This window comes from Tachysurus vachellii, chromosome 22 (genome assembly GCF_030014155.1).
Source record: "Tachysurus vachellii isolate PV-2020 chromosome 22, HZAU_Pvac_v1, whole genome shotgun sequence".
Classification (NCBI taxonomy): domain Eukaryota; kingdom Metazoa; phylum Chordata; class Actinopteri; order Siluriformes; family Bagridae; genus Tachysurus; species Tachysurus vachellii.
This window is the reverse complement of record NC_083481.1, coordinates 11,296,486-11,323,656: the sequence shown is the minus strand read 5'-3', so window position 1 is coordinate 11,323,656 and position 27,171 is coordinate 11,296,486. Positions and strand designations below refer to the sequence as shown.

The following is a 27,171-nucleotide window of genomic DNA, read 5'->3' as shown; positions in this document are numbered from 1 at the left end:
TCTGCTCCGTCTCTCAGCTCAGCTCACTGCGCTCTAGACCACAGACATGGCTCCGTAGGACTGCACATGGCGGCCAGCGGCCATGAACCAAAATACCCCCACAACTCACCAAAAATAATAACAAATCTTGATTTGAATAATTTCGGACCCATCAATTCCATCCTTGGCAATATTTGTTTTGTTTTCAGCGTAGGCGAGAGTGTGAGGCAGAGGCTGCTTGGAACTCCTCGTTATTTTGACTTACTTCCCCCCTCAGCAGTCATGGGTGTGCAAGGCTTTCAGGAGTACATCGAGAAGCACTGCCCAAGCGCCGTGGTGCCGGTGGAGCTGCAGAAGCTGGCGCGGGGGAGTCTGGTGGGAGGCGGCAGGCAGAGGCCGCCACAGGGCCCGTTGCGCTTGCTAGTGGACGCGGAGAACTGCGTGCACCGGCTCTACGGCGGCTTCTACACCGACTGGGTCGGTGGCGGCCAGTGGAACCACATGCTCGGCTACCTGGCTGCTCTGGCCAAGGCCTGCTTCAGCGGAAACATCCAGCTGCAGGTGTGCTTCAACGGTGCGCTGGAGAAGGGCCGCCTGCACGAGTGGGTGAAGCGTCAGGTGAACGAGCGGCAGACCGCGCAGCAGATTGTCAGCCACGTCCAGAACAAGGGAACCCCGCCACCCAAAGTCTGGTTCCTACCGCCTGTGTGTATGGCACACTGCATCCGCCTGGCGCTCCTCAGATTCCGGATTGAAGTAAGTTAGCTACCGTTAGCGTCACTTAACAGGAGTACATTAGTTTCATGACAGTTACACTTGTGACTAGTTTTCCTTTGGAGCTACAGTAGTATTTCGCGGCAACGAGCCTGAATTTGACTCGTTCACGAAGAAATATCGCCTAATGTAAAGCTGTTAATGTAGTTTTCCCAGGATATCCTCATAAAATCCTCAGTGTAGTTAGCAAAGCAGCTATCTGTGTACTTGTAGAAGCTACCAGCAGCCACTTGTTCACGGGGTTTTACAACATTTTCCTTATGACAAATAACTTGTCAACACGTGTATGACACTTTTTTGAAAAAAAACTATCTAATTTGATCGAGGCCTACGTTACAGACGGAGATCATCGTTTTCCTCCGAAGTAAAGCGCTCATTCTACATTGCTAATGTAGGACAGATTGAGCTAGTAGCATTTCAGCTGTTGATTTTGGCGATATGTTCTCCTTTAGTCTCTGTGCAAGCGCACTATTAAACCTTTTAAAAGTATCGTCTTCATTATGGTGTTATGTTCAGTTTGTTAGCTAAATACAGATGATGAGTGATTCGCCCTCACATCATCATCATCATCATCATCAACTGACACAAGTGCAAGCTGTCATCTGAAACCGATCAGCTGGCTAGTTAACTGTCCACAGAACATGCTAGCATTCTAGGCCTTGTTATAGTCCATAGGCTGCTAAAGTTGTATACATGCTTTCACGTTCTCCATGTAGATTAAACGGTGTCCTTAAACAATTATTGTCCACCTTTCCTTCTTCTCTGTCCAATAAAAGGAAGTCTCGAGTATTTTTCAAATTAACTACAGTATCTGTCTTTAAACCGCAAAATATTTAGTTTCACTTAAAGCCATTTCACATTTTTAGTGTCATTATTTTCAAACTGTGATTAGTCGCTCCACCAAAAGACCAAAGTAATCAGAATAAATAGTGGGGATATTATCTTGGCATTAGGTTGTCTGTTTCGCCCCGCCTCTGTCCTGCTCTGATAGGTTACTTTGAGGAGTTTTATGGCGACACTATAGGAAACCCAGCACACTGATAGGCCAGACAGATGGACATCACATGAGCTGAGTCCACAACTCCGGGCCACACAACAAACAAGCCCTGATTAAGCTGGTTGGGTTGAGTCTTTTCCTGAAAGGGTTGAGGAGACCTGGAATCTGAAACCATGCTGTTTTATATTTCATCAGTGAATATTTTTGAGAATAAGCAAGTTCTTTCTCTTCCCAAGGCACATGTGAAATCGTTTGCTATTTATTATTATTCCTTAGCTATCAGTATTGACCTGTTTTTGATTAACTATTAACGGAAACCTCTTTCGTTACATTAAGTGTTCATTAGGCTTGTGATATATTGATGTTTTTAGCTTTTGATTTACCATTTAAAAGCCTAAATTAGACAGTACAACAGTTGCCATCTTTTCAGGTTTAAGGGAGAGTAGGGCCAGATGTAGGTAGTATGGTCAGATGTTGTTGTTGTTTTTTTTTTAAATTAACATTTCAAACACATTTGTCACCATATCATATTGTTAGATTTATTAGAATTTATTAAATGTGTTTAAAGATCTATAGTTCAGTTTTACTACATATTACTTATATCACAGAGACTTGGCTTGCCTAGATGGCAATCTGAGATTCTGAGCACGATGGTGTTGGAGCTTTGAAAGCTGATCTATTTGAGCAGAGCGTTCAGAGGAAGAGCCCAGAGAGCTGAACAGACTAAAGGATTAAAATGCTGTTGCATACCTCAGTTTAGTTTGAGATGAAGCAAGGGCTCAATCCCACTGGCATTTTAATCAGCCGGTAGTAAAACAGCATTATGGGTGTTCTAGGAAACCAAAGTGCCATTGAATAAAGTTGAAGCTAATCAGGCAACCCAGAAATTAATTGCAAAATGGTAACTGTTTTGTGTTCAGAAATTAATGGGGGGTTGGTATGTGATCCTGTAGGAAGTTAATGGAAATCTTTTCTGATTATTTATGAATGAAATGCTAGTAATTATTTAGGGATTCTGAAAGTATCAAATTTACATCTTTGATAAAAATTTTTTAGTAGTGTTTGTTTCTTTTCCCAGGTTGTGCAGAGCATTGAGGATCATCATCAGGAAGTAATCGCCTTATATAGAGAGAACGGGTTCCATGGCTTGGTAGCCTATGATTCTGATTATGGTCTGTGCAACATCCCATATTACTTCAGTGCCCACGCTCTAAAGCTCAGCCGTAATGGCAAGAGCCTAACCACCAGCCAGTACCTGATGCATGAAGTTGCCAAGCAGCTGGATCTCAATCCAAATAGCTTTGTAATTTTTGCTTCACTCTTAGGTAAGCTATATTATCAGTGAATAAGTTTCAAATGAGTTTGAGATGAATTTTATTTTACTAGTAGAGGGATATGAAGCTGACAGTTTGTTCAGGTTACCCTATGTTCACACTAATCAGCGAATAAAAATGTATTTTCTGTGTACACAATTGCCACAGCGCTACAGTGTTTGTGATGGCAGTAAAGAACTTAGTGGCAAGCGACATTTGGCCTTAAATATTCTCAATGTTTTTGCAAATTATGTATGAAGCTACAAATGCAAGCAAGTGGCTCAGATGGTTTCTTGGAAAAATTGTTTGGCACATCTAGTATGACTTGTTTTGAGTTCTCTAATCAAACCCAAATTTAGTTTCTAAATACAGGTAATTTTGTTTGTTTGATGCACAAATATGGTGAAAAAATACAATTCTGATGCGATTTTTCTGCTAATCCACTGCACTGTATGTTAATAAGTGACAAACAGTGGTCATTACATGGCCACAAGTGACATGAGTGATATGTCGCTTGCTGTAGGAGTTGGAGATCTGTCCCTTGTTTAGAAAGTGCTTTGTGTGTTGCTTGTTTGCAGGGAATCACATTTTGCCTGATGAGGATCTTGCTGCCTTTCACTGGAGTTTACTTGGCCCAGAGCACCCTTTAGCATCCCTGAAGGTACAGTAATCATCCACTAAAAAACAAGGGTATGTTCATAGTCTTGTTTTTTTTTTCCTCCTTGAATTATAATTGCTTTTTGCATGCACTTTCCCTGCATGTTCTCAAAGACCAAGTGAGTCTCTGTAAGTGTTTACAAATGTTTGAAAATAAGACTTGCCCTTGTGTTACATTCCCTCTGCTGTAAACCATGGTGCTTAGGTTCCTTGGTAACGACTGAAATGAGGTCTGGCAAGTAACTCTCAGGGACTGTGTTGAAGAACTTTAACCTGATGTGTTTGTTCAGCCCAAAACTCCTGTCTCTATTTTTTTTCTTAAAAGAAATTTACTTATGTACCTTGCATAACTGTTTACCCCTTGAACTTTTCCACAGTTTGTTTAGCTACAACCTGGAACTGAAATAGATTTGCTTAGGAGTAACATGAATGCTGTCCTTGCCTTAATTTTATTGTACAGTATAGTCTCCTTTAAGCAGATTTGTACAAGTTTTTTGGGATTTTTTTTATATATAACCAATCCCTGAATGACACTCTTCCTGAGCTTTGTTCTTATAACTTCTTGGTTTTTCTAATTATGACAGAGGAACTGTATTCATACTGAAATCATGTAACAGATTTTTGCATTATTGAATTATTATTTATTATTTCCTACTTTAATGGGGCACAATATCTGGGCACAGACTTTCCAAACTAATGCAAAAATCATATTTTTTTTCCCACCACATCAATGAGCAAGGCAGATGAGCTATCACTGTTAAGAACATTTCAGTTCCAGGTTGTAATAATGCAAATGTAAAAGTAGCCAGGGGATGTGAACACTAGCCATCATGTCAGGGGTTCAATATATAAGTGGATTGTTAACTCTCAATGTTTTTCTGTGCTTTTCTTGCCACAGCTCTTGTGGTTTTCTGTGGCTCTTTTGCCTGATTCTTTTACTGGTTCTGAGAGAATTAGGTCCCGAATGATTCAAAATCAGTGTTTTGCCCTGTTGCTTTCATGCCAAGAAAAAGGCCTGGAGCAGTGACAAGTACTTGGATTTGTCTTAGGTCCGTGCCCATCAGCTAGTACTTCCTCCCTGTGATGTCGTGATAAGAGCTGTGGCAGAGTATGTGCACAACTTGCAGGATGTCAGTGACCTTGAAGCCATTGCTAAAGACATATTCAAGCACTCCCAGGTATGCCTACCTGTTTCTCTAGTATCTCCTTTTAGCAATCTTCCTTATACAAATTGAGTCAACCTTTTTGCTTGGCTGTTTCCAGTCCAGGACTGATGACAAACTTGTACGCTTTAAGAAAGCAGTGGAGTATTATTCAGCTGCTAGTAAGCCTCCCCAGTCCTCCTCTTATATAGGTAAGTTCATGTTTTCTTCATTTTTTAAGCATTTCTTTCTCTCTCAAGTTTTTTTTGTGGCTTGCTCAAGTCCAGGTTGGACAGACAAGCTCTGTCTTTCTAAGCAGTTTCCCAGCCTCAGACCTCTCAGTAAAGCTTGAAATTTTTTTGCTATCCCCCCAGACCTTGTGTGCACTTTGGAATGGGTTTTATGTCCCATGCATACAAATAGGCTTCTTCAGAATGGCTTCTTGCATCAGAGTTGCTAGGGTGAAAAATGTGCAGTAGAGAAACACATACTGGGAAATTAGAGAATTTGTTAAATAATGTTATTTTGATCTTGGTCTCCATTTTGCAAGTAGCTGGAAATTGTATGTGGTCAGTACTGTTTAAATCTTGAATGAATTTGGGGTTTATTTTACAATGTTTTTGCAGTAATTTATTAGTATGCACTGATTTTTGTTATAACATTCTTTGATTATTTTCAAATCCACACCTCTAATGCTGCTGGTTGTAATATTTTGTAATTCTGGTAGGAAAAATCTAGTACTTTTGGAGGAATTTCACAAGATTGGTTGTTTTTTACTGTCCTGCACCACACACTCTAATCTTCATACCTGTGGGTGCCAAGTAATAAACTTTGAGTGAGAATGTAAGGCAGTGTTCCAAAGTGTTATGAAAATAAATTAGCTTTAGCTGGGATTTTTTCAGTTACCCTCTACCAGATGGCAAAACCTCTTAGAAAGAATATGTGCTTAAGATGCTGTCAGCTGGTTAGTTATTTGACTGCCTGACAAATACACACACACACACACACACACACACACACACACACACATATGTGTGTGTGTATACATATATACAGTTGCAATCAGAAATATTCAACCCCCTCACCTCAAAAGACATTATAGTGATGTTGATAAAAGATCAATGAAAATCAATGAGAAAAAAAAACCTTGTGAAATAACTAAAAATATTTGATACATACGAGTTCGTTTGACAACAGAAGTTGACTTAACTTTGAAGTTTAAATGAAAATTGTAACTCTTGTAACACATGAGCATGTGCAGTATTATTCAACCCCCAGCTTCAGTACCTTGTGGAGTGTCCTTTATGATTTTTACTTCTAACAAACGGTTTCGATTTCGAAGTGACAAGCTTCTTACACCTCTCGATTGGAATCTTTGCCCATTCTTCATATGCAAAAGTCTGTAACTCAGTGATGTTTTATGGCTTCCGTGCTGCAACTGCCTTCTTCAAATCCCACCAAAGATTTTCAATTGGATTTAAATCTGGTGACTGAGAAGGCCACTCCAGGACGCTTCAGCATCTTTTCCCCAACCAAGCATTAGTTGATTTGGAGGTGTGCTTGGGATCATTGTCTTGCTAGAAGATCCAATGATCACCAAGGTTTAATTTGTCAACAGAAGGCATCACGTTCTTATTTAAAATGACCTGGTATTTCTGGGAATCCATGATGCTAGGTACACGATCAAGATTGCCAGTTCCTGCCGCAGAAAAACAGCCCCACAACATCAATGACCCACCTCCGTGCTTGACCGTGGGGATGGTATTCTTTTGGTCATAAGCCTGACCTTTTGCACGCCAGATGTACCACTGGTCCATATGTCCAAAAAGTTCCAGTTTGGTTTCATCAGTCCATAGAACTGTCTCCCAGACCTCTGTAGTTTCATCCAAATTCCTCCTGGCATATTCTAGTCGACTCCTGATGTTCCTTGAGGTCAAGAGTGGATTGCGTCTTGGGGTCTGGCCATGAAGTCCTTGATTATTCAGTGCATGTCTTATAGTTGCCACTGAAGCACTTGTACCAGCTCTCATCAGGTCATCCTGTAGCATTCTTGCAGTCACAAGTTTTCTTAGCTGTCCTGACTAAGTTGCAAAGGGCCCTTGATGAAATTGTGGGCTTTCTTCCACGGCCAGGAAGGTTTGCAGCTGTTCCATAAGTTTTAAACATCCTTATAATGCTCCCAATGGTGTCACTTGGAATGTTAAATATTTTGGAAATCTTCTTATACCCAAGGCCCTTCAGATGTGATGAAATAATCTCCTCTCTCAGCTTTTGTGGAAGCTACTCACCTTGAACACCTTCATGGTTGGGGTTTATATATGCATCACAGCTGAAGCAAATGAAGGATTGTTATAGAGTTCCTAAAGGCTTAATGATGTTTCAGCTCCACTTCAGGCCATAAAATCTGTCAGAAAGCTTTAAAAATAACAATATTATATAGGGGTTGAATAATTGTGACATGGCTATCTTAACAAAATTTACTGTTACACACAAATACTACATCATACATTTTCTGTGTTGATTTTATGCATCACTTAACTCATAAAGAAGTCATCCAAAGCAGAATCGCGCACTTTGAAAAGATTTTTATTCATAAATCCTTAAAACTCTTTGGGGGTTGAATATTTCTGATTGCAACTGTATATATATACACATATATACTGTGTGTGTATATATATATCAGCATGAACCTAAATTGTTTGTCTGTGGCTGCTTTTTATTTTATTTATGCATTTATTCTTCTATTTTTCCTTTGATAATGTATGTTCTTATGCTTTATGTTGCAATGTACTTGTGATTTGTGGTCATTGTTCCATTGTATTATGTTAAAGCACAAAAAACAGTAGACCAATGTCTGAGAGGATAAACAATACAATTTTAGAATGTAATTTACAAATATCTTTGACTGTCTTCTATCTAACTCCTATTGTGAGTAAGTTTGGGTCAGCAGTGGTCCTTTTCAGTAGTGACATATTATCAATAATAGGTGTCTGTAGGCTCCAGGTGCAGTGCATGAGCTTCATGATGGTAGAGATTTCACTATAACTCATTCTTTTGTTGAATGGGTTCAAGATTGCCTCACAAGGCCAAAGGGCAGGAAAGCAAGGGGCAATGTGTAATGAATGCATGGCTTGACTGTATGTAAAAAGAGAACAGAATGCTTGTTTTTTTTTCTAATTACCGGTGAGTATAAGGTCTTGTTTGAATCCTATAGTATATTTTTCTTCTGTGTGCCTGCAGCCAGACCAAAGCGGCTTGGAGTTCCTGAAACCTTGCCACTGTACGCATATCCACCAATGCCCAACATTCCGCAGCAGCCTGTGGTGAGTGCTACACTCATGCCCCACCTACAGACAGTGTGAATATGAGTGTTGAGTACAAGTACACACCGCAGCCATCGGTCATGACAACACAATATGTTGTTAGGCTTGCTTATTTATTTATTTATTTATTTTGTGCACAAGTTGCTCAAAAGGCGAGTGTAAATCATAAAAATACATCCGTAACATAATGATCATTAACGATTTTGCAAATGGACAACTTGGAAAGTTAACATTATTGGCTTTGGGGTCTATTGCCAGGCTTGCTTTTAGGGATGGGTGATATGGATTAAAATAAAAATCCCTGATTTATGATTTAAATCGATTTTCCCCCTCCTACTGAAAAATCAATCTGCAGATTGCAAAGAAATTGTTCAAAACATGTTTTTACTTTATTTTGATTTTCCGTTCTGGGATTCTGATTCAATCAGTTTGTAAATGTTTCTAAGACGGTAGGCTGTTTTTTGGCGGGTGTGCTTGTGCTGCCGCGGTCTTTTTCATTTTGCAGGGCGCAACATCTCCTCCCACTCGACAGCATGCCTTTGTTTAATGTGCTGCAGTAAATTAGTCCTTTGCTAGCAACTAGGGTGCAAAATTCTGGGAATTTTCAAGGCTGGAAACTTTCCATGGGAATTAACGGGAATATATGGGAATTAACGGGAATATATGGAAATAAACTGAGAATTTGGAAAAAAATGCAGAGTTGCCTATAACAAGGAACTTAAATGTAGTTAAAGAAATCTTGAAGCATAATTTTGTTTAAAACAACAAGATTTAAGGCAATTTAAGTTGACTTGTACCCTGCATTCCTCGGTCACTTGCACACAGCACGCTGCTTACTGGAGGGCCATTGAGGCCACACCCACTGCATGTACTTGCATTCTTCCATAACATGCACAGTAACACTTTATTTTAGGGTCATTTAACTAGTTGCTTATTAACATGAATATTAATAGAATATTGGCTATTTATTAGTGCTTATTAAGCGCATATTAATGCCTTATTCTGCATTACCTTATTCTACATTCTTAATTGTACCCAATACCTAAACTTAATAACTACATTACTAACTCTTATTAAGCAGTAAATTAGGAGTGTTACCACATATAATTTGATGACCCTCCCTCACACACTCACTGAAATAAAAACAATCCTCCATATATCACTTAAGGGGGGATTCACCTCCATTTTGAGGCCTTGACTACCACAGAAGCAGAGACCTAATAAGCTTGAGAAAAAATGCTTCATTTTACATTTTGATTGGGACTTTTTTTTTTTTTTAGAAGGCCAAGAGTGGGGGATGCTTTCATTTTACAGCAATCATAGGGAAATATGTTTATTACAATTAAGTTTATGTGTATTACAAGCGTAATAATGTTTATTATGCTTTTGTGTTACTCAATGAAAGAATCAGTTAAAGTTCTACTTACAATTCAATCTTACAATCAGTCAAGATGTCATTTTTAAATTTTGTATTACCTTTCATGCATGTCTGCTTATGACCAAACAAAATGTTTATTTATGTTTGTATATGATATAGTTTATATACATTTCCCTATATTTCCAAATAATTCCCATAAATTCCCGTAAAGTTTCCAATTTTGAAAATTCCCAAAATTCCCCAGATTAAGTTCCCGTGGAAAGTTTCCGGAAATTTACCGGCAACTTTCCGCCCCTTTGCAACCCTACTAGCAACAGACTTTAAACACACTTTGCAGCGGGGTGTTGTTTGTTCTGCGTCCGACGCCGCAAAACCGAACCAATTCCATATGACAGATGACAATGTGCCTTTCTTGGGAACGAGTTCTTCCCTGCTCGCTGCCATGTTGTTTGTTTATTTTCCTGGAAATAAGTGCATCCTGTATCTCTATGGCAAACGCACGGGGGGAGGGCTGAGCCCATTTGAAACTACGGGAGCCCAGAGGGGAGCGTCAGCGGATGTTAACCAATATTCATTCAAACAAGTCGACGTAAACTACACATTCGAGTAAATCGTTAAAATCGATTTATCGCCCAGCCCTACTTGCTTTCTATGATGAGTGTGTTGAGAATACAGTAAATAGTTAGAATTACAAAAACAATAGGTGACATGCAGTTGTTGAGATAACAGGACTTGATCAAAAAAGTTTTATCTTGTAGTGGAGTTAGGGAGGTATTATTAAGGGCTCTTTTGTAGAATAGACTGCTTAGTAAATTCTGTAAGCTAATGTTATAAACTTTTCATATTTAAATTATAATATTTGATAGTTATGCTCATGCATTGTCCTTTAACAGCTTAACTATCATGTGAAACTATGTTCTTTCAAATAATTGTTTTCCATTCAGACAGTGCACCTCTGTACAATGATATTACTAGATAGTACTAATTTATAATAGCTTATAGGGCTGTCACAATTATGATATTTGGGTGACTAATTGTCAAATAAATAATTGCGATTATGCCTGTTTTGGGGCTTTATCGATTAATTGTTTGTTTTAGGGCTATGACGATTAATTGTTTACGGTATACAATTAACACACTACACACATTTAATATAGTTATTTATTCAGTGAATAATATACACTGTATCGTTCAGAAATATGAAAATCAAAGAAGCACAATACAGTACCATAAGAAAAGACTGTAGATTCAAAATTAAACCATATTTACATAATCAGTAACTCACAATAAACTATGACCATAACAGAACAAGCCATAACTGTCACATTTCCGAACAAGGCTGATCCTGCTCCTTAAAGGCTTGGTAGATTAAAGGAAAGAAACACTAGCATGTTTACTTTCTCAGGCTTAAGACAACATCTTACTGGGGTCACAATATTGCCAGCTGTACTGAACATTCTTTCTGAAGCAGTACTTGTTGCACAAATACACATTAACTTTTTTGTCAGTTTGGACATTGAAGGAAACCTGGATTCATTATCTCGCCACCATAGCAGAGGATCTTCTGCAGTATATATTGCCTCTTCCTGAAGGTACCGTGACAGTTTGGCATCAGCTTGCACTCTTTTTGGGAACACATGGGTAGACGGTTGAGCTCTTCTGTGTTGCAGTACATCACACAGCCCCTTTTGGTGCAGGTGGTATTATATCCACATCTTTTGTCAATGATTTGTTAAGACAATGTAAAGAGTGAAGGGCAGCGGTTATCTTGAATTATATATCTTAAAATATATATTTACATGAATAACATTTATCAAATATTTTTACAGTGCATTTCCCACCTTCCTCCTCTCTTGCTCTGTCATCTTCATCTCTTTTAAAAGCTCGTCTTTGGTGTCATTGCTGTTTCTCCAGAGTGACCCCTGTACCTTGGGTCAAGAAGGACAGCCTTTCTCAGGAGCTCTTGAAGTTTAGCTGGGCTATTTAAAGTTTAAAAGGTCCAGCACCGGCTTCACGGAAGACACTGTCACATACTTTTCCCCTGACATTTAAATATATCTAATATTAATTGCATTTTTGTATTATATAAATCTATATATTACCCTTTTGTTTCAAGTTTATGCTCTATAAAGCTGCTTTGAGACAATTGTTAAAAGTGCTGTACAAATAAATTTGAATTTGATAAAACATCAGTGAAATCAGCCAGAGGTTTCAGTGCTGCATTGATGGACTCAAGGGCACATACTGTACCTCCTACCAGGTCATGTACCCATGTTTTCTGTCATCAATCAGGGCACGTCTGTTTGCAAGTAGTTGTTCCAGGGCTCTGTAAATCATTTTTTGCTTCATACCCCATCGGATAGAGACATCCTGGAGGAATTATGACACATTTTTTAGTTTAGTTTTGTTAACTACATTTAGTTTTGTTAACCACATTTACTTTACAAAAATAGTTCAGATACAAATTTGTGATAGAATCAATTAGAAATAAGGATTAATAATTATATCACTTTACACTATATTAGTTATTTTATACATACATACATGCATACTTACATATAATAATTATATATAATAATAATAATTAATGGAGTTAAAAATTAAATCATCATTAATCCTCTAATTGAAATTATTAGATAGATGGTTAGATAGATATATGTTAGGGGATGTTGGTCTCAGTCTGCCTTTTTCAGGTCTCTTTTTTTTATCCAGCTCATACTGAAGGTGGTTAACAGATTTCTACACAGTCCTAGGCACAAGCTGTATGCTCTTTTTCACTAGCTATAGCATTTGTGACAGCCAAATAGCCATAGCCAACCAGGTTTGCCCACTCCAACAATATTCGCTCCATTATCTGTGGTAATGCAGGACTTTTTTTTCATGTAATTCCCAATCTGATAAAATACATTTAAGTGTTTCTGCTAGATTTTCAGCTGTGGTGTACCTTGTCTCTAGACATTTTGACCCTAGAGTCAGCTGTGAGGTAATGCACTGTAAAGCTCATGTACGGAGTGATGTTTGAGCTGGACCACTTGTCTGTAGTAGCAGAATAAAAAGGAATTTTTTCAGATCTTTGATATCTTTCTTTACTTGATTGTTCAAAAATCGGGATTGCCATTTTGGAAATGTATGTTTTTTAGGGCAAATCATATTGCTTGTCAAAGTTCTGGAGCATTTCTTTAAATGCTGTTTTTTCCACCGTGTTAAACGGCTGCATCTCCTTCGCAACGTACCTCATAACACTGTCTGCCAGTGTGCTCCGTTTAATGCTGTCACGTTTATATTTCGTTAAAAGTTTGAAAGTCTCCGCTGTTGGCAGCTGACGGGATGTATGTGCGGCTGTGGATGGCTTGCAAATTCAGTGGGATGATGTGTCTTTAGATGGTTTCTATGATTTGTGGTGTTGGATTCCTCTTTTACATATTCGACACACTGTCTTTGTCATGTTTTTTTGTCATGTATAAATCCAATATGTACCCAGACAGGTGCTGTTTTTGCGTTCAATATCAAATCTGTTGTTGCTGTATTATTGCGCTGATATGGTTCAGTGATGCAAAACTCGGCAGATAAGTGTCATTTAAAATTAACACTCATATTTGCTTAGCGTAATGCATGCAGAGAAAGCATGTTGGCAGTAGGGTCAAACAATTGCAATCATACAGTTATTTAATAATCATGACCACCTCAGTAGCTTATTTAATTTAATTCACTTATAGATTTTTCCTGTTCCATCTGTATAGTTGATATGCTGACATGGCTTTGAAAATAAAATAACTAAATAAACTCAAATAAAACCACAGAAAAAAGTATCTCCATCTTTCTCAAAGCTCTTCAAGTTCTCTGGGTTGTCCTGTTTTACTCTACCTCCTCGGAATCTGACTTTAAGTGGATTGGTTTGATTATGTGTCTGAATGTGTCTGCATGGTGCCTTGTTATGGACTGAAGTGTATTCACCAGAAAATCCAAAACAAAATACAACAAAGTATACTTTTGGTCCCAAGGTTAAACCAGTTGGTTGATAAAGCATATACTGTAGGAATATGTTACTAAATGCATATAAAACGGTCACATTAGGAACTAGTTAAGCAAGCTAACAGATTTGAAGATTAAGCTTTTAATTTTATAATTGCATCATGACACTGTTAAACAAAATACTTTAGTACAAGTACAAAGAACAAACCTGTGCTTGTTACTTCTGGCCAATTCAAAATAACCGTCAGACAATGAATTACATTGTCCTTGTTCTTCTCCATTTCATTCTCAGAGCCAGCAGAACTCCTCTGGGTTGATGGCTAAAGGGCCCTCGGATCAGAATAGCTTCAGCAACATTCCACACAACGGCAAGCAGCACACACCGCTATATGAGCGGGCTTCTCCAAATCCTGTCGAGATGGTCTTCAATGCCTCGTCCACTTCATCATCTGAAAATGAGGAAAACAACGGCTCTACTGCCAAGTGAGTAGTCAAATGTCTGAGAAAGCTCCCACTGCAACTTTTACCGCAAAGTGCTTTCTGCCAATGTCGTAGATGGTATTATTTTTTGCTTTTATATTGAGATGGGGGCATTAAAGAGTGTCATTTGATAATCCGTAAATCAGTCATGATTCTTCAGACCCAACGTAATGCGTAAAAAAATAAATAAATAATTTTATATATATATATATATATATATATGTATGTATGTATGTATGTATGTATGTATGTATGTATGTATATATATATATATATATATATATATATATATATATATATATATATATATATATATGTGTATATATATATATATATACTCTAAAATCTAAAATAGCAGACAAAGGCAAGATCTAATATTTTATTTGGATCTCAAATCACTAGTAATTTGATAGTGATTTTAAGTTAGTACTTTTGGTTCTTATTCATGAATACATTTTTAATGTTTTCTGATTTTAGTGCTTAATGCAGACAAGTCACTCTTGTGACCCTTTACCCCAGAGTATAAGTTTAGAGTGCATTTATGGTTTATCAACAGAAAAGACCACATCTATAATGGAATGGAATTATACTACTACCACTAATAATAATATTCTTTAAAATCTATTTTTCAAAACAAGTAGTAATCTTTTATATACTGCCTTTGTGAGATCATGCTTTCTTCCACTTTCAGAGAGTAATTTGTCTGCCTTCCTGCCTGTTGTTATAATACTACGATTTCTAATACTATAGTCTATTGCAAAAGAAAGTTGTAACATATTTTTGATATAAACTTTTTTGTGCTAACTCCAAGTTTGTCCACTGACTAAAGTCGTTTAAAACCTTTTAGTTTAAAAACCTCAGCGCTTTTTATTATTTACTTATTTTTAATTATCTTTGTTTTCAGTCATATAAGTGACCATAAAGGATGGGACAAACAAAGAGATCAGGTGAACAGTGTGCCAGAGGGAGACCTTGAGGACCAAAATAAAGTGGGTGATGCACATATCCAGCAGTGAAATGTTGTTAATTGATCTCAGTTGAGATGTGTATAACGCAGTAGTGTAATTTCCTTCTCACATAATGCTCTATTCTTTCTTCTCATACAGTCTGAGCCTTCTGTGACCTCCCCTATGGGTCAAGGCACAGAGGTCCAAGGTCATCATGGTGTCAATGCCCAGATTCCGTCTCTACTCTCAATGCCAACCAGAAACCATATGGACATCACCACGCCACCTTTGCCTTTGGTGGCACCTGAGGTGCTGCGAGTAGCTGAACACAGACACAAGAAGGGCCTCATGCACCCTTACATCTACCACATTCTCACTAAGGTCTGTTTTCAGGCTGTAACATCACATATGAGCTTTAAATATATACAGAATCTTGTGTACATTTATTAATCACAAGCAGACCTTGTCAAGCTTTGAGAATTAAAGGTTGATGAATCCTCATTTAGTTGTAGATGTCATGTCCTCACAAGTGACTGCCAGCCTGGTTTTTCATCTGTTCATTCAGGGAGAGATAAAGTTGTCAGTTGCAATTGAAGATGAAGCTAATAAGGAGCTGCCATCGGCTGTGCAGCTGTACCGACCTATCCGCCAGTATGTTTATGGTGTGCTCTTCAGCCTGGCTGAGGCCAAGAAGAAAGCGGAGAGGCAGGCAATGAGAAGAAATCGCCTCCCAGAATGTAAGGAGCATACACTGCAAACATATAATTAATTACCCATCCTCCTTTGCTTTTGTCAGAAATGTTTTAGTGTGGCCCACATGTTGCCTGGATCCGGTTTAGAGATTTGCTGGTATATTGTAAACGTATGTTGATGTAGCTATACAGTGGTGTGAAAGTGTTTGCCCCTTCCTGATTTTGTATTTTTTTTTTTTGTTCGTTTGTCACACTTTAATGTTTCAGCTGATCAAACAGATTTAAATATTAGTCAAAGATAACATAAGTAAACACAACATGCAGTTTTTAAATGAAGGTTTTTATTATTAAGGGAAAACAAAAACCAAACCCACATGGCCCTGTGTGAAAAAGTGTTTAAAACATAACTATGGTTTATCAGGCCTGATTACTGCCACAACTGTTCGCAATCAGGAAATCACTTGTACCCCTTTTCCACCAAAAAGAACCGGGTGCTGGTTCAGAGCTAGTGCTGGTTCAAAGTTCCACTGGTGAACCTTCTAAGAACCGGTTTGCCTTTCCATCGGTTAGAGAGCCATCACAGAGCCGAGTCTGACGTCACTGTATACGTGTCACGTTACACAGCAACGTTAGTGCAACAGCAGCAAACACAAACACATCAACAATGGCGGATGTTGCTTTACTGTTAATGCTCATGGCTTTGTGAACCTACAGTACACTGGCATCCAAACGCAGTGACGTGTAATCTGTATAAACGGAGGTATAAACGGAGGTTGTAATCGCAACGTGTATATGCAGCTCCATGTAATCTGTATAAACATAGGTTGTAATCGAGAAAGTACATAACATTATTTTATCATTAACACAGAAAAAAGTTAGTCTTAGCATGTACCTACCTGCTATCATGTGTGCTGATAATTGTTCATATTGCGGTAAAGTGTATTAAACATTAGTATACTTAAGGTACATTATCAAATGTGCTAACAGTAGCCCCGCCCACAGCTCCTGACACAAGCGGTTCTTAAGTCTAGACCAGCAACGTTTTGGTGCTACTTAAGAACCACTTTTCCTGATTCCGAGCCGGTGCTTTGGCTGTCGAAAAAGAAAGAACTGGTTCTAAATTAGGCTCTGGCCCCGAACCAGCACTCAAACTGCCTCAGTGGAAAAGGGGCACTAAAGACCTGACTGACAAAGTGAAGTAGACCAAAAGTTCCTCAAAAGTTACCCATCATACCGAGATCCAAAGAAATTCAGGAACAAATGAGAGAAAGTAATTGAGATCTATCAGTCTGGAAAGGTTATAAAGCCGTTTCTAAAGCTTTGGGACTCCAGCGAACCACAATGAGAGCCATTATCCACAAATGGCAAAAACATGGAACAGTCAGTGGTTAATCTTCCCAGGAGTGGCCGGTTGACCAAAATTACCCCAAGAGCACAGCAACGACTTATCCAAGATGTCACAAAAGACCCCACAACAACATCCAAAGAACTGCAGGCCTCCCGTGCCTCAGTTAAGGTCAGTGTTCATGACTCCACCATAAGAAAGAGACTGGGCAAAAATGGCCTGTATGGCAGAGTTCCAAGATGAAAACTGCTACTGAGCAAAACAAACATAAAGGCTTGTCTCGGTTTTGCCAGAAAACGTGATCTTGATGATCCCCAAGACTTTTGGGAAAGTACTCTGTGGAATGATGAGACAAATGTTGAACTTTTTGGAAGGTGTGTGTCCCATTACATCTGGCGTAAAAGTAACACTGAATTTCAGAAAAAGAACATCATACCAACAGTAAAATATGGTGATGGTAGTGTGATGGTCTGGGGCTGTTTTGCTGCTTCAGGACCTGGAAGACTTGCTGTGATAAATGGAACCATGAATTCTGCTGTCTACCAAAAAATCCTAAAGGACAATGTGCGGCCTTCTGTTTGTGACCTCAAGCTGAAGCAAACTTGGGTTCTGCAGCAGGACAATTATCCAAAACACACCAGCAAGTCCACCTCTGAAAGCTGTCTATACAATGCATAAAATCATGCACATACAGCTTAAGAACTTTAGTCAATGTTCATCTCAAACTTCAGGAAGTAGAAGAATTTATAAAGCCTCAGTCTTAATGTGGTATGGTTATCATTGTCACATGACCTGGTTTAAGTATTTTAGAAACTTAGAATCTCCTGGGAATTTCACACACAGCTTTCTCTAGAGTTTACACAAAATTCCTGAGTGCAGAGAATCTGCAGGCTGAAATACCTTGTTGATAAGAGATCAGAATAGACTGAGCAGACTGGTTTGACATGACACAACTTGTACAACACACCAGACCTTGAGGTGAATGGGATACGACAGCAGACCACAACGGGTTCCTCTCCTGTCAGCCAAGAATCACACTATCATGAGCTCAGGCTTGCCAATCATGGGAAGTTGAAGACCAGAAAATAATGTGATTTATTGTCCATTAAAATAAGTACTTTTAATTTAAGTACTTATTAGTGCCTTTCTGTAGGTGCAACATGATTGTAAGCAACTTTGCACAAGGAACAAATGACCACAGTAAAAATATGCCAGCAGCCACAGAAATCCAACCCTTTACTTTCCTTTTCCATCTAAAAACAGATCAGCCTGCTGTTATAAAAGAGTGGGCAGCCTACAAGGGTAAATCTCCACACACCCCTGAACTGGTTGAGGCCCTTTCCTTCCGTGAGTGGACCTGTCCCAACCTGAAAAAACTGTGGCTGGGCAAGGCGGTGGAAGACAAGAACCGGCGCATAAGGGCTTTCCTGGCCTGCATGAGGTCGGATACACCAGCCATACTGAACCCTGCCAATGTGCCCACTCATCTCATGGTGCTCTGCTGCGTACTGCGGTGAGAGAACTCGCGCATACACACACAGCTGCAGGCCTATATCACAGCCAAAAGTGAACGTTTCATAGGATGTAGGATACTCTCTGTTCACCTTCATGATGATTACACAAGACTTGCAGACTTTCAGTGGTTGATTTTCTTCATCTTGATTTTCTAGATGAAGTTTAAACACATATCCACAATGTTTCTTATAAATCAATCAGATTTACTTAGGGTCATTATTTATGATTACTTCTTTGTTTCAGGTAGTCTAATTCTAATTCCACTCTGACCAAACTGCAAAGATGATCAGATTTTATGAATTCCTTTATTTATTAATTAAATAACGTTTTGCTGTATGGCTCGATCTGCCTCCAGAAAACCAGTTCTTAGCAGCAGGAGAACTAATTGGTTCCTGTACTTTGCTGTATTTCACTCCTTTGTGTTTTGCTTCAGGTTTATGTTACAATGGCCAGGAGTAAGAATTTTGCGTCGTAACGAACTTGACGCTTTCCTAGCCCAAGCACTTTCTCCTAAACTTTATGAGCCTGACCAGCTGCAGGAACTGAAGGTGATTGTGTTGCGACTGTTGTATGTGGAATGTCCTGGGAAAACACACTGTCCAAGACTTATTTTTAGTGCAATATTATATGTTTGGGTTTGGGTTTAAAGGAAATCACCCGTCCAGCACAGAGCAGAAACTTTCCCAGGACCCTCTACATAATCCAATGTAATTTGCTTAGTGGATAATGTTAAAGCATGCTTTAATATATTAGCTGGCTTTGTAGGAAAAGATCCTGCATCTTTGACTTTGAATATACAGAAATTTGTGTCTTGTGGTTGTTATTTTTATCACTTTATCTTATTTTCTAAATTTGTTCATGGGTACACATGGACATTTGCTACTAGCCATTCACACTGTGTTATTTTATCTGTAGCAAGCAAAAGGGGCTGGGCAATATGCCTGAGTAATGAAAACCAACGATGACTTTTAATCTGCACTAATGCTTAAGAAATGATCATCGCTCATTTTGAGAAGAAAAACATAAAACAAAACTACTGAGGTGTGATTTTACAAATACTTAGGAGTGTAGCTATAGCAGGTATCATATATAAAATCCTCATAAAGTGATTACATATGTAAAATAAAAAGATGAAGCATTTAGTTATTACAGCATGTAGAACAAAGACTTTTCTAACATTTAATTAGTTGTTTAGTCCCATTTAGTTGAATACTTTAATGAAATGAAAATAATTTATTCATATGCTTATACTTCACTGTCTTCTGTGTTCTCAAATGGGTATTTACTCTAAATACAAGCCTTTGTGGCAAACCTAGTGAGCAGGAGATGATGTGATCTGACTGCATTTCTGGGTTGCTTAAAAAAGCCAGGTTTATAAGACTGAAAAAGCACATAACACTGAGTGCAGGCATAGCTTTGCATAACTTAGACTTGGGTGATGCAATCAATATTATTGTCACTAATATTATTAGAACATAAGTATAATCTTGCACTTATTTTCTATGTATTGCCCAGCCCATGTGTATGGTTAAGTGTGGTGTGGGTGTGGAAAGTGAGTCTCAGTATTTGCTCTGTTCTGCTTGGCTGACTGCTGTAGACTGCTCATGCTGGCTGTCTTCCCCCTTGTGCTTGGTTCTGTGTTCCCTGCCTCTCATTGCTTCGCTGCTGCTTGATTGGGACACTCGCTTTTTATTTATTTGACCCCTTTCCCTTCAATCTAACAATGCATTTTTTTGTCTCCAGATTGAAAACCTGGATGCACGAGGTGTACAGCTGGCGGCGCTCTTCATGTGTGGTGTAGACATGGCTTTGCTGGTGAATGACGTGTGTGGTCAGCCAATACCCTGGGAGCACTGCTGCCCGTGGATGTACTTTGATGGCAAGCTGCTGCAGAGCAAGCTGATTGGGGCCACACGAGAAAAGGTCCCACTTCTTGACCTCTGTGATGGTCAGGTAATCATTAATAACTCTTCCGCAATTTTTAGTGGGGGAAGGTAAATTAATAGATTTTATGAAGCAAAGAATGAAAAGGTCATTAGAGTTTTTTTCACTAAGGTTCACTTCATTTATCTTAATGAGATGCTGTATTTAAATACATATATTTTTTATTTTCATCCATTATAAAATATTTTCATTGATATTCCTGAATTAATGTCACTTGAATTTTCCTAATGTATGTAAGATTTATAAATTTATATATAAATATCAATTTGATTTTAAACATTGTAATTTGTCTTCTAGATTTATTTGGTTTCTGTAAAGCTTTGAGACAATGTCCATTGTTTACTGTGCTATACAAATGAATGGAAGATAAATTGAAGATTGACACTGAATGTATACAATAATTAAATGCAATTACCTGCACATCTCATTCTTGATGGGGAAGAATTGCCCAAAATGCCTGCACTATGTAGCATGCCAACTAATTTCTAAACCCTTTCAAAATCTGACACTGAGCTCTAAGCACATCTTAATTTTAGGTAGAACTGGTCTCCAAACTGGAGAAGATGCGCCAGAGTATTATGGAGGGTCTGAACTTCTCTCGGCCTCCTCACCCCCTCACGTTCCCACCTCCGCATGTCATGCCCTTCTACCCCCCCAAAAGCACCTTCTACCCACCTCCACCTTTGCCCCCTCCACCAGGGCGAGGCAGGTCTATGCCAGGCAAGTGATTTAATTCTGTTACGCATGTTCTGATACTTGATGAGTGCTTTTGACTCAAGCTTACTGTTGTTTTAGCAAAAACAATTTTAGATAAGATACTGTGAGAATGCTTTTATTTCAGAGTTATTGACCTGACAATAGGGCTGGGCGAAATGGCTGAAAACTGTATCACGATATCAGTGTTTCATATCGGTCGATATCGATAATTATTATTTTTTATGGCCCATTTAAAATAAGGACCAGGAGAAAAATATATTACATTTAAACATTTTTATTTTAAACTTAAACTTCCTCTGATCATAATCCCCTCAGTTATTAAAACAGAAATGTCAACAAACATGGAAAACTCAAATAATTAAAATGTAAACATAAGTCTAACATCACAATGAACACTTAACAATTATCTCTTAACATTTAAGGTGCAAAATGAAAGAAAATGTAATAAATGCTTAATTGTATTAAAAGTGTAATACAATAGTGCAAAGTGTTAAATATAAACATAGAGAAACCTGAGAATTTAGTGCAAGTTTAGTGCTAGGAAGTTCACTAGCTGTTCACCTTCTGGTGAATAAAGTGTTTTAAAATATATGCTGTGTTTTGTAAACATAAATAAAACTGAGGTAGACTGAGATACATCTGTAATATAAAAAAAACAAACCTGATACAGTACAGTAACATTGTTACAAAACCTGAAGAAATATGAAAAAGTAGGTGACTTTTCCTCTTTTATTTACAATTTCCTCTCTCGCTGCGGCTCATTTCCTGCTTATCAGTCGCCGGTTACTGATGAGAAATCCAGCAGACCAGCACGAGACACCGACATGGTGCAACCAAAGATGATACTGTTACATGATTGGGTGCTAGCGTGTCACTCCCTACGTTGCTAGGTTACCAGAGAGTGAGTGCCTTTGTTAATGCAACCAAACTTGCTTCGCAACCTCATTTTTCTTCCGACGAAGAATAAAATTTACGATCAAGAACTTAAAAGTAGAGTCTCCGATGTTTGAAAGCCAATGCTGACATTTGAAATCACCAAAACAAACACACCCCTAACCCAAATGGGTCCCACCCCTGTATTGATAGCTCCGCCCACACATACATATGTAACCCAGACAACTAACGGAAAGCAATGTGTCTTTATCATAGCTGAAGGGAAGAATACGATTGCAGATAAACAAACACGCAAAGATGACACACAAGCATAATCATGCAAAGGACGGCATATATTAGTTCTGTGAAACAAAGCAAAACCAACGTTACTCACCTATCGAGAAGGAAAAAGCAACCTCGGCGTCTTAAGTAAAGTTGGCCGCATATTCACAGATTGGAGTTTCCCGAGTCAATAACTCCTGAGCTAAACGCTGTTACTACACAAAACGCGGTTGTAGCTGCCTCTCTACATTACTACGATAGAAAAGAGGTGTTATTTGTGTAGTAACAGCATTTAGCTCAGGAGTTATTGACTCGGGAAACTCCAATCTGTGAATATGTGGCCAACTTCCTGCTCCTTCAGTTCTCTCCAGCGCTGGAAAGCTGATCCTATATTAACACGGTCCTACTTCTTGCCTTATCGTAAGCCTTTCTTCTCTTTCTTATTTTTTGTTTTTATCCTCCATGTGAATGTTAAAACCGCTTTCTGCTAATGTCACACATGCACACTGAACACTCTCTTCGCCGCATATTGACAAGACCCACCCCTTTCTGCTCATTGGCTACACGTTTGTTTTGATTTTTGTTTAGTTTGTCGCTCCGACTCATTTTCAAAAAAAAAAAAAAGAATAAAAAATATTGAACAAACGTTCATTTTTTTTTTTTTGCGGAAAAAAAAGGAAATGTAATTTTTATTACCGTTCTTTTAAAGGTAGTGTCTCCGATGTTTGAGAAAAATATATCACATTTTTTATTGATATTGATCACGTGTCTATCGCGATACATATCATTATCGTTTTATTGCCCAGCCCTGCCTTACAATAAATAGATTTAATAATTAGATCGTGTTAGACAAAATGGTGTTTGCTTTAAGAATCGAAATGGAGAACATTACAGAGATGTCTGAACTTTTTTAATAACAAGCAGTGCTATTAATGACTGAACTGTGTATTTGTGATCAGGACTGCAGGCTATCCCGTCACAAGGGGGCAAACTTGAGATTGCTGGCACAGTGGTCGGTCAGTGGGCAGGCTCTCGCCGGGGCAGGGGCCGGGGTTCCTTTCCTATTCAGGTTGTATCAGTTGGAGGACCAAGCAGAGGGTGAGTTCTAGTGATGTTTTACTTAACGGGACACGAGTTTATTTTAAACAAATTTATAAATGTGTCCTTTGCTCATATCCCAACTCAATTTGGTGTTGATTCTGATTTTCCTGCTCAAACGATTTAGCCTACAATTTAATTATTGGATTTAGTTAGGGCTGTGCATGAACGGAATGTCTTTCTAGCAATAATATGTATAATACTTTGGCGAATTGTTTACAAAATTTAAGGAATTTAGATCTCATGTGTTTTTCTGAGTTATCTTTAGTTGTGTAAAAAAAAGTATTAATGTCTTTGATTTTCACTTTCATTCTCACTCCTTTCTGTTTTTTTAGTATAATAAATATCTGATTTTGAAGTGCAGCCATCATGTGTGTGTTACAGAAGGGAAAATCTAGACTCTGTCCCTGCAGGATTGGGGTTATGCTGTCCTGTTTACAACAACACTTGCATATCTCCATAATGTTTACATGAAATTTAACCTTTTTTCTTTTGCGTAGACGACCAAGAGGTGTGATTTCAACCCCTCTTATAAGGAGCTTTGGTCGAGGAGTCAGATACCTTGGCAGAGGTTTCAAAAGTCAGGGATTACACCAGGTTAGTTTCACTAATCATTATTTTCCCATCCTTTTACAGTGAAGGTCATGCTCTGATCATGTTGTCTTGGACACATGTCTAAACTATTTAGTTTGTTCATACTGGCTTTCCAGTTTATCATGGTACATTTGTGCCATAATCTAATTGAAACAGACTTAGACACTGTACAGATAGCAGTGGACAAATGTTTTTTTCATTTATAATATGGGACTTTTTTTAATTAAAATATGGGACTGACAAAAAAAAATTTGGCTGACAAACTAATACTTAAAATATAATTAATGTTTGCAATAGTTATAATATATAATTAACTATATTTTCTTTAAAAAAAAAGTATTATAAAATAAAAATATAATTATAACCTATTCCTAATATAAACCTATTCCTAATACAAACCTGTTCCTAATGCTTTTTTAAATAAGATCATCTTAATATCCTGTCAGTCTAATTAATATAGATATAATCTTGGTCATATTTATCATTTTTATATATCTAATACATTTTACATTTAATTAGACTTAATAAAAAGCAGTTCAGGCAGTGTGAAAATCAGTGTGTCAGTTTTTCACTGATTTTTAAATAGAATCTTTCGATTGAAGTTTTGTTCTTTGTCACTTAACTAACTGGCTAACCAGATTTTAAAATGCTAGAACTTTACTTGTACTTGAGATGCATGCAAATGGGAAAACCTGTTCTTTTCAGAACTATACAACTTTTACCATGCGCTTTAATAGGAACCCCTGTACACCTGCTCATTTATGCAGATATTAATGCAGATATAATTTAATAAGCAAATCATGTGGCAATAGTGCAGTGTATAATATCATGCAGACACTTCATGAGCTTCAGTTAATGTAAACTTCAGAATCAGGTTCAGAATGTGTGAGCTTTAACTGTGGCATGGTTGTCGGTGCCCTATATGCTGGTTTGAGTATTTCAGAAATAGTTTGCCTGACATGATTGGCTGATTGAATAATTGCATAAAATGAGCAGATGTACAGGTATTCCTATTAAAGTAAACTGTGAATATAGAAAAAAAATCTAAAGATGCCATAGCAGGAGGGATTTTTCATGGACTAGAATATTATGCTAATCACATTACATTATTAACTCACTGCAACTTCAGATTATATAGGAACATGGCATTATCATTATTTTTACTAGCATACATAATGTTGAAATGATTATTTCAAATTTGCATTCTTTATTATTTAAATTAATTAAGTCATAATGGGGTTCCTGTTTTCCAGAGTAAACCTGTATATGCTAACTCCACCAATGACGTAGGGAAAGAATGGAAGAAACCCAATGCAGAGAGCAAAACCTCGTCTGATGGGTCTGTCGTGGCTGAAAACGGGGTGGAGGGCAAAAAGGCGGAGCTTAATGGGAACAAAGTAGCTCCCAACCAACCAGAAAGTGCCTTTAGTAACGACTCCAAAATGTGCAATATGAGTCCTCATTTAACTGCACTAAATACAGACAGTGAGTGCCACAGAGACGAAGTACTGAGCACTGCTGTCTTAAAAACAGAAGAGTAAACCTATTTTTATAGAGAGGGTGAAAGATGGAAGGTTCAGGTTTAGGAAAATCTGGAAAGATGGAAAGCCTACAGTTGGTGTACCTTTTCCTCTCCAAAAAGTGATTAATAAGGACTTACTGTATGAATAATTATTATTATTTTGGGAATCCCTCTTTGATGTCAGCAAGCAAGTACATGACTTTAAAATTTCAACGTTCTCAATAAAAGTATAGACATAAAAGTATACCAGTTATAGAATACTAGCAGTATATAAGGAGTTATGTCTACTCCCTCCTCACTAATTACCTGTCTCAAACTGCTTATACAGACATTTTATTTTACATTCTCCTGAATTGCTGAAGCCAAAAATCATTTTGGCAGACTTTTTATACTCATATGTTGAGACATTTTACCAGTAGTTGGCACCATATATATTTGCCATTGTAACTGATTTTGTGTTGTCACAGTAAATGCTTTTTTTTTTCTTTTAAGAAGTGAAACTCAAAACACAAGAATAAAGAGAAGCACGAACACATTTCTCACTGGGTCATCACTGTGGGTTTAGCTAAAATGTGCAGAAGTGTTTGGAAATAAAGTAAATAGAATAAATACTGCAGCATAGTTTTGATGATCTCAGTGTCATGCTTCAAGTGTTGTAAGAACAGTCAAGAAACAGAAAAATCTTAGAAAAGTTGCAAAAGAGCCAATGACAAATGCCATTCTTTTCTTTGTCAAGAATTGCCAGGCATCAATATTAGTGTGGTTCCTTGAATCAATTGTACAACATTAGTATGATGGTTTCAGCAACATTTTGCATGGTTCAACTTTAAAAATGGTGTGTAGTTATGCATGTTGTCCTTTTTCTTCCATCTCTACAAGTACTGTGCTCATTTGCAAAATCTTAAAAAGGCTAATAATCAGTAATAGTCCTTTTAAAGGTGTTAACTGTTAGTCATTAACTGATTTGAGCTAACCTTCAATTTTTGTGATTATTGACCTCTGTTGCATTTACTCCAAAATATCAGATGTTATCTAGCCATTTTAAATATTGTTAACCCTGGTATGCTCATCCATATCTGTATCTGTTATTGTACTTTGTTGCCGTTTTCTGCATTCAAGTTAGCCAGCGGGGCGGGGGGTGGGGGGGGTGGGGATCTCTGGGCAGAAAAAAGTTTCAGTCTTTAAATGCCCAGCCCTTCCCGTTCCCTCCCCTTTTCTTAGCTGGAAAACAAAGCAGTGAAATTATATGACCTTCCAATTTTGAGAGTTTAGCCTCAGCAGGTAATCTGTGGGATCATTTTGGTGTTTTGTTTAGTGTTTTCAGTGCTTATTGTACTTCTGAATAAGATTCATTACTTGAATGAATCATTACTTCAAGTTTTCCACCTAATCTTCCTGATGCCTTCCATTGCACATTAGTGATCAGAAATATGGTGTATTTCCCTGCCCGCAAGACTAAATAGGCTACCTTAAGTAAGTTGGTCGGAGTTTCTTCCTTGCTCATAGGGTGTCAAAGAATGATCTACTGTTGGGTTTGAGTGATTGTTGATGGCTTGTGGTGTGATGTATTTGAAGAAAATTGAATGCAACTTACAATGCTTAATAAAAGTCTATTCTTTTAGTATAA

The 27,171-nt window shown here is 37.9% G+C and overlaps 1 protein-coding gene across 2 annotated transcripts; it reads left to right on the top strand.

The window, feature by feature from the left end:
• Window positions 1–27,171, top strand: LOC132838469 (constitutive coactivator of PPAR-gamma-like protein 1 homolog). Of its 2 annotated transcripts, none has more exons than XM_060858792.1 (17): window positions 1–735; window positions 2,829–3,075; window positions 3,642–3,724; window positions 4,770–4,898; window positions 4,984–5,074; window positions 8,103–8,185; window positions 13,828–14,018; window positions 14,920–15,004; window positions 15,122–15,343; window positions 15,528–15,699; window positions 18,263–18,512; window positions 18,948–19,062; window positions 20,258–20,437; window positions 20,995–21,178; window positions 23,290–23,428; window positions 23,929–24,025; window positions 25,276–27,171. In XM_060858792.1, the coding sequence occupies exons 1-17, from the start codon at window positions 67–69 to the stop codon at window positions 25,561–25,563; spliced, it is 3,225 nt and encodes a 1,074-aa protein (XP_060714775.1). In that variant the 5' UTR covers window positions 1–66; the 3' UTR covers window positions 25,564–27,171. The 2 variants fall into 2 exon arrangements, with proteins under 2 accessions (XP_060714775.1, XP_060714773.1); XM_060858790.1 differs by having other exon boundaries at window positions 2–735; window positions 20,258–20,467.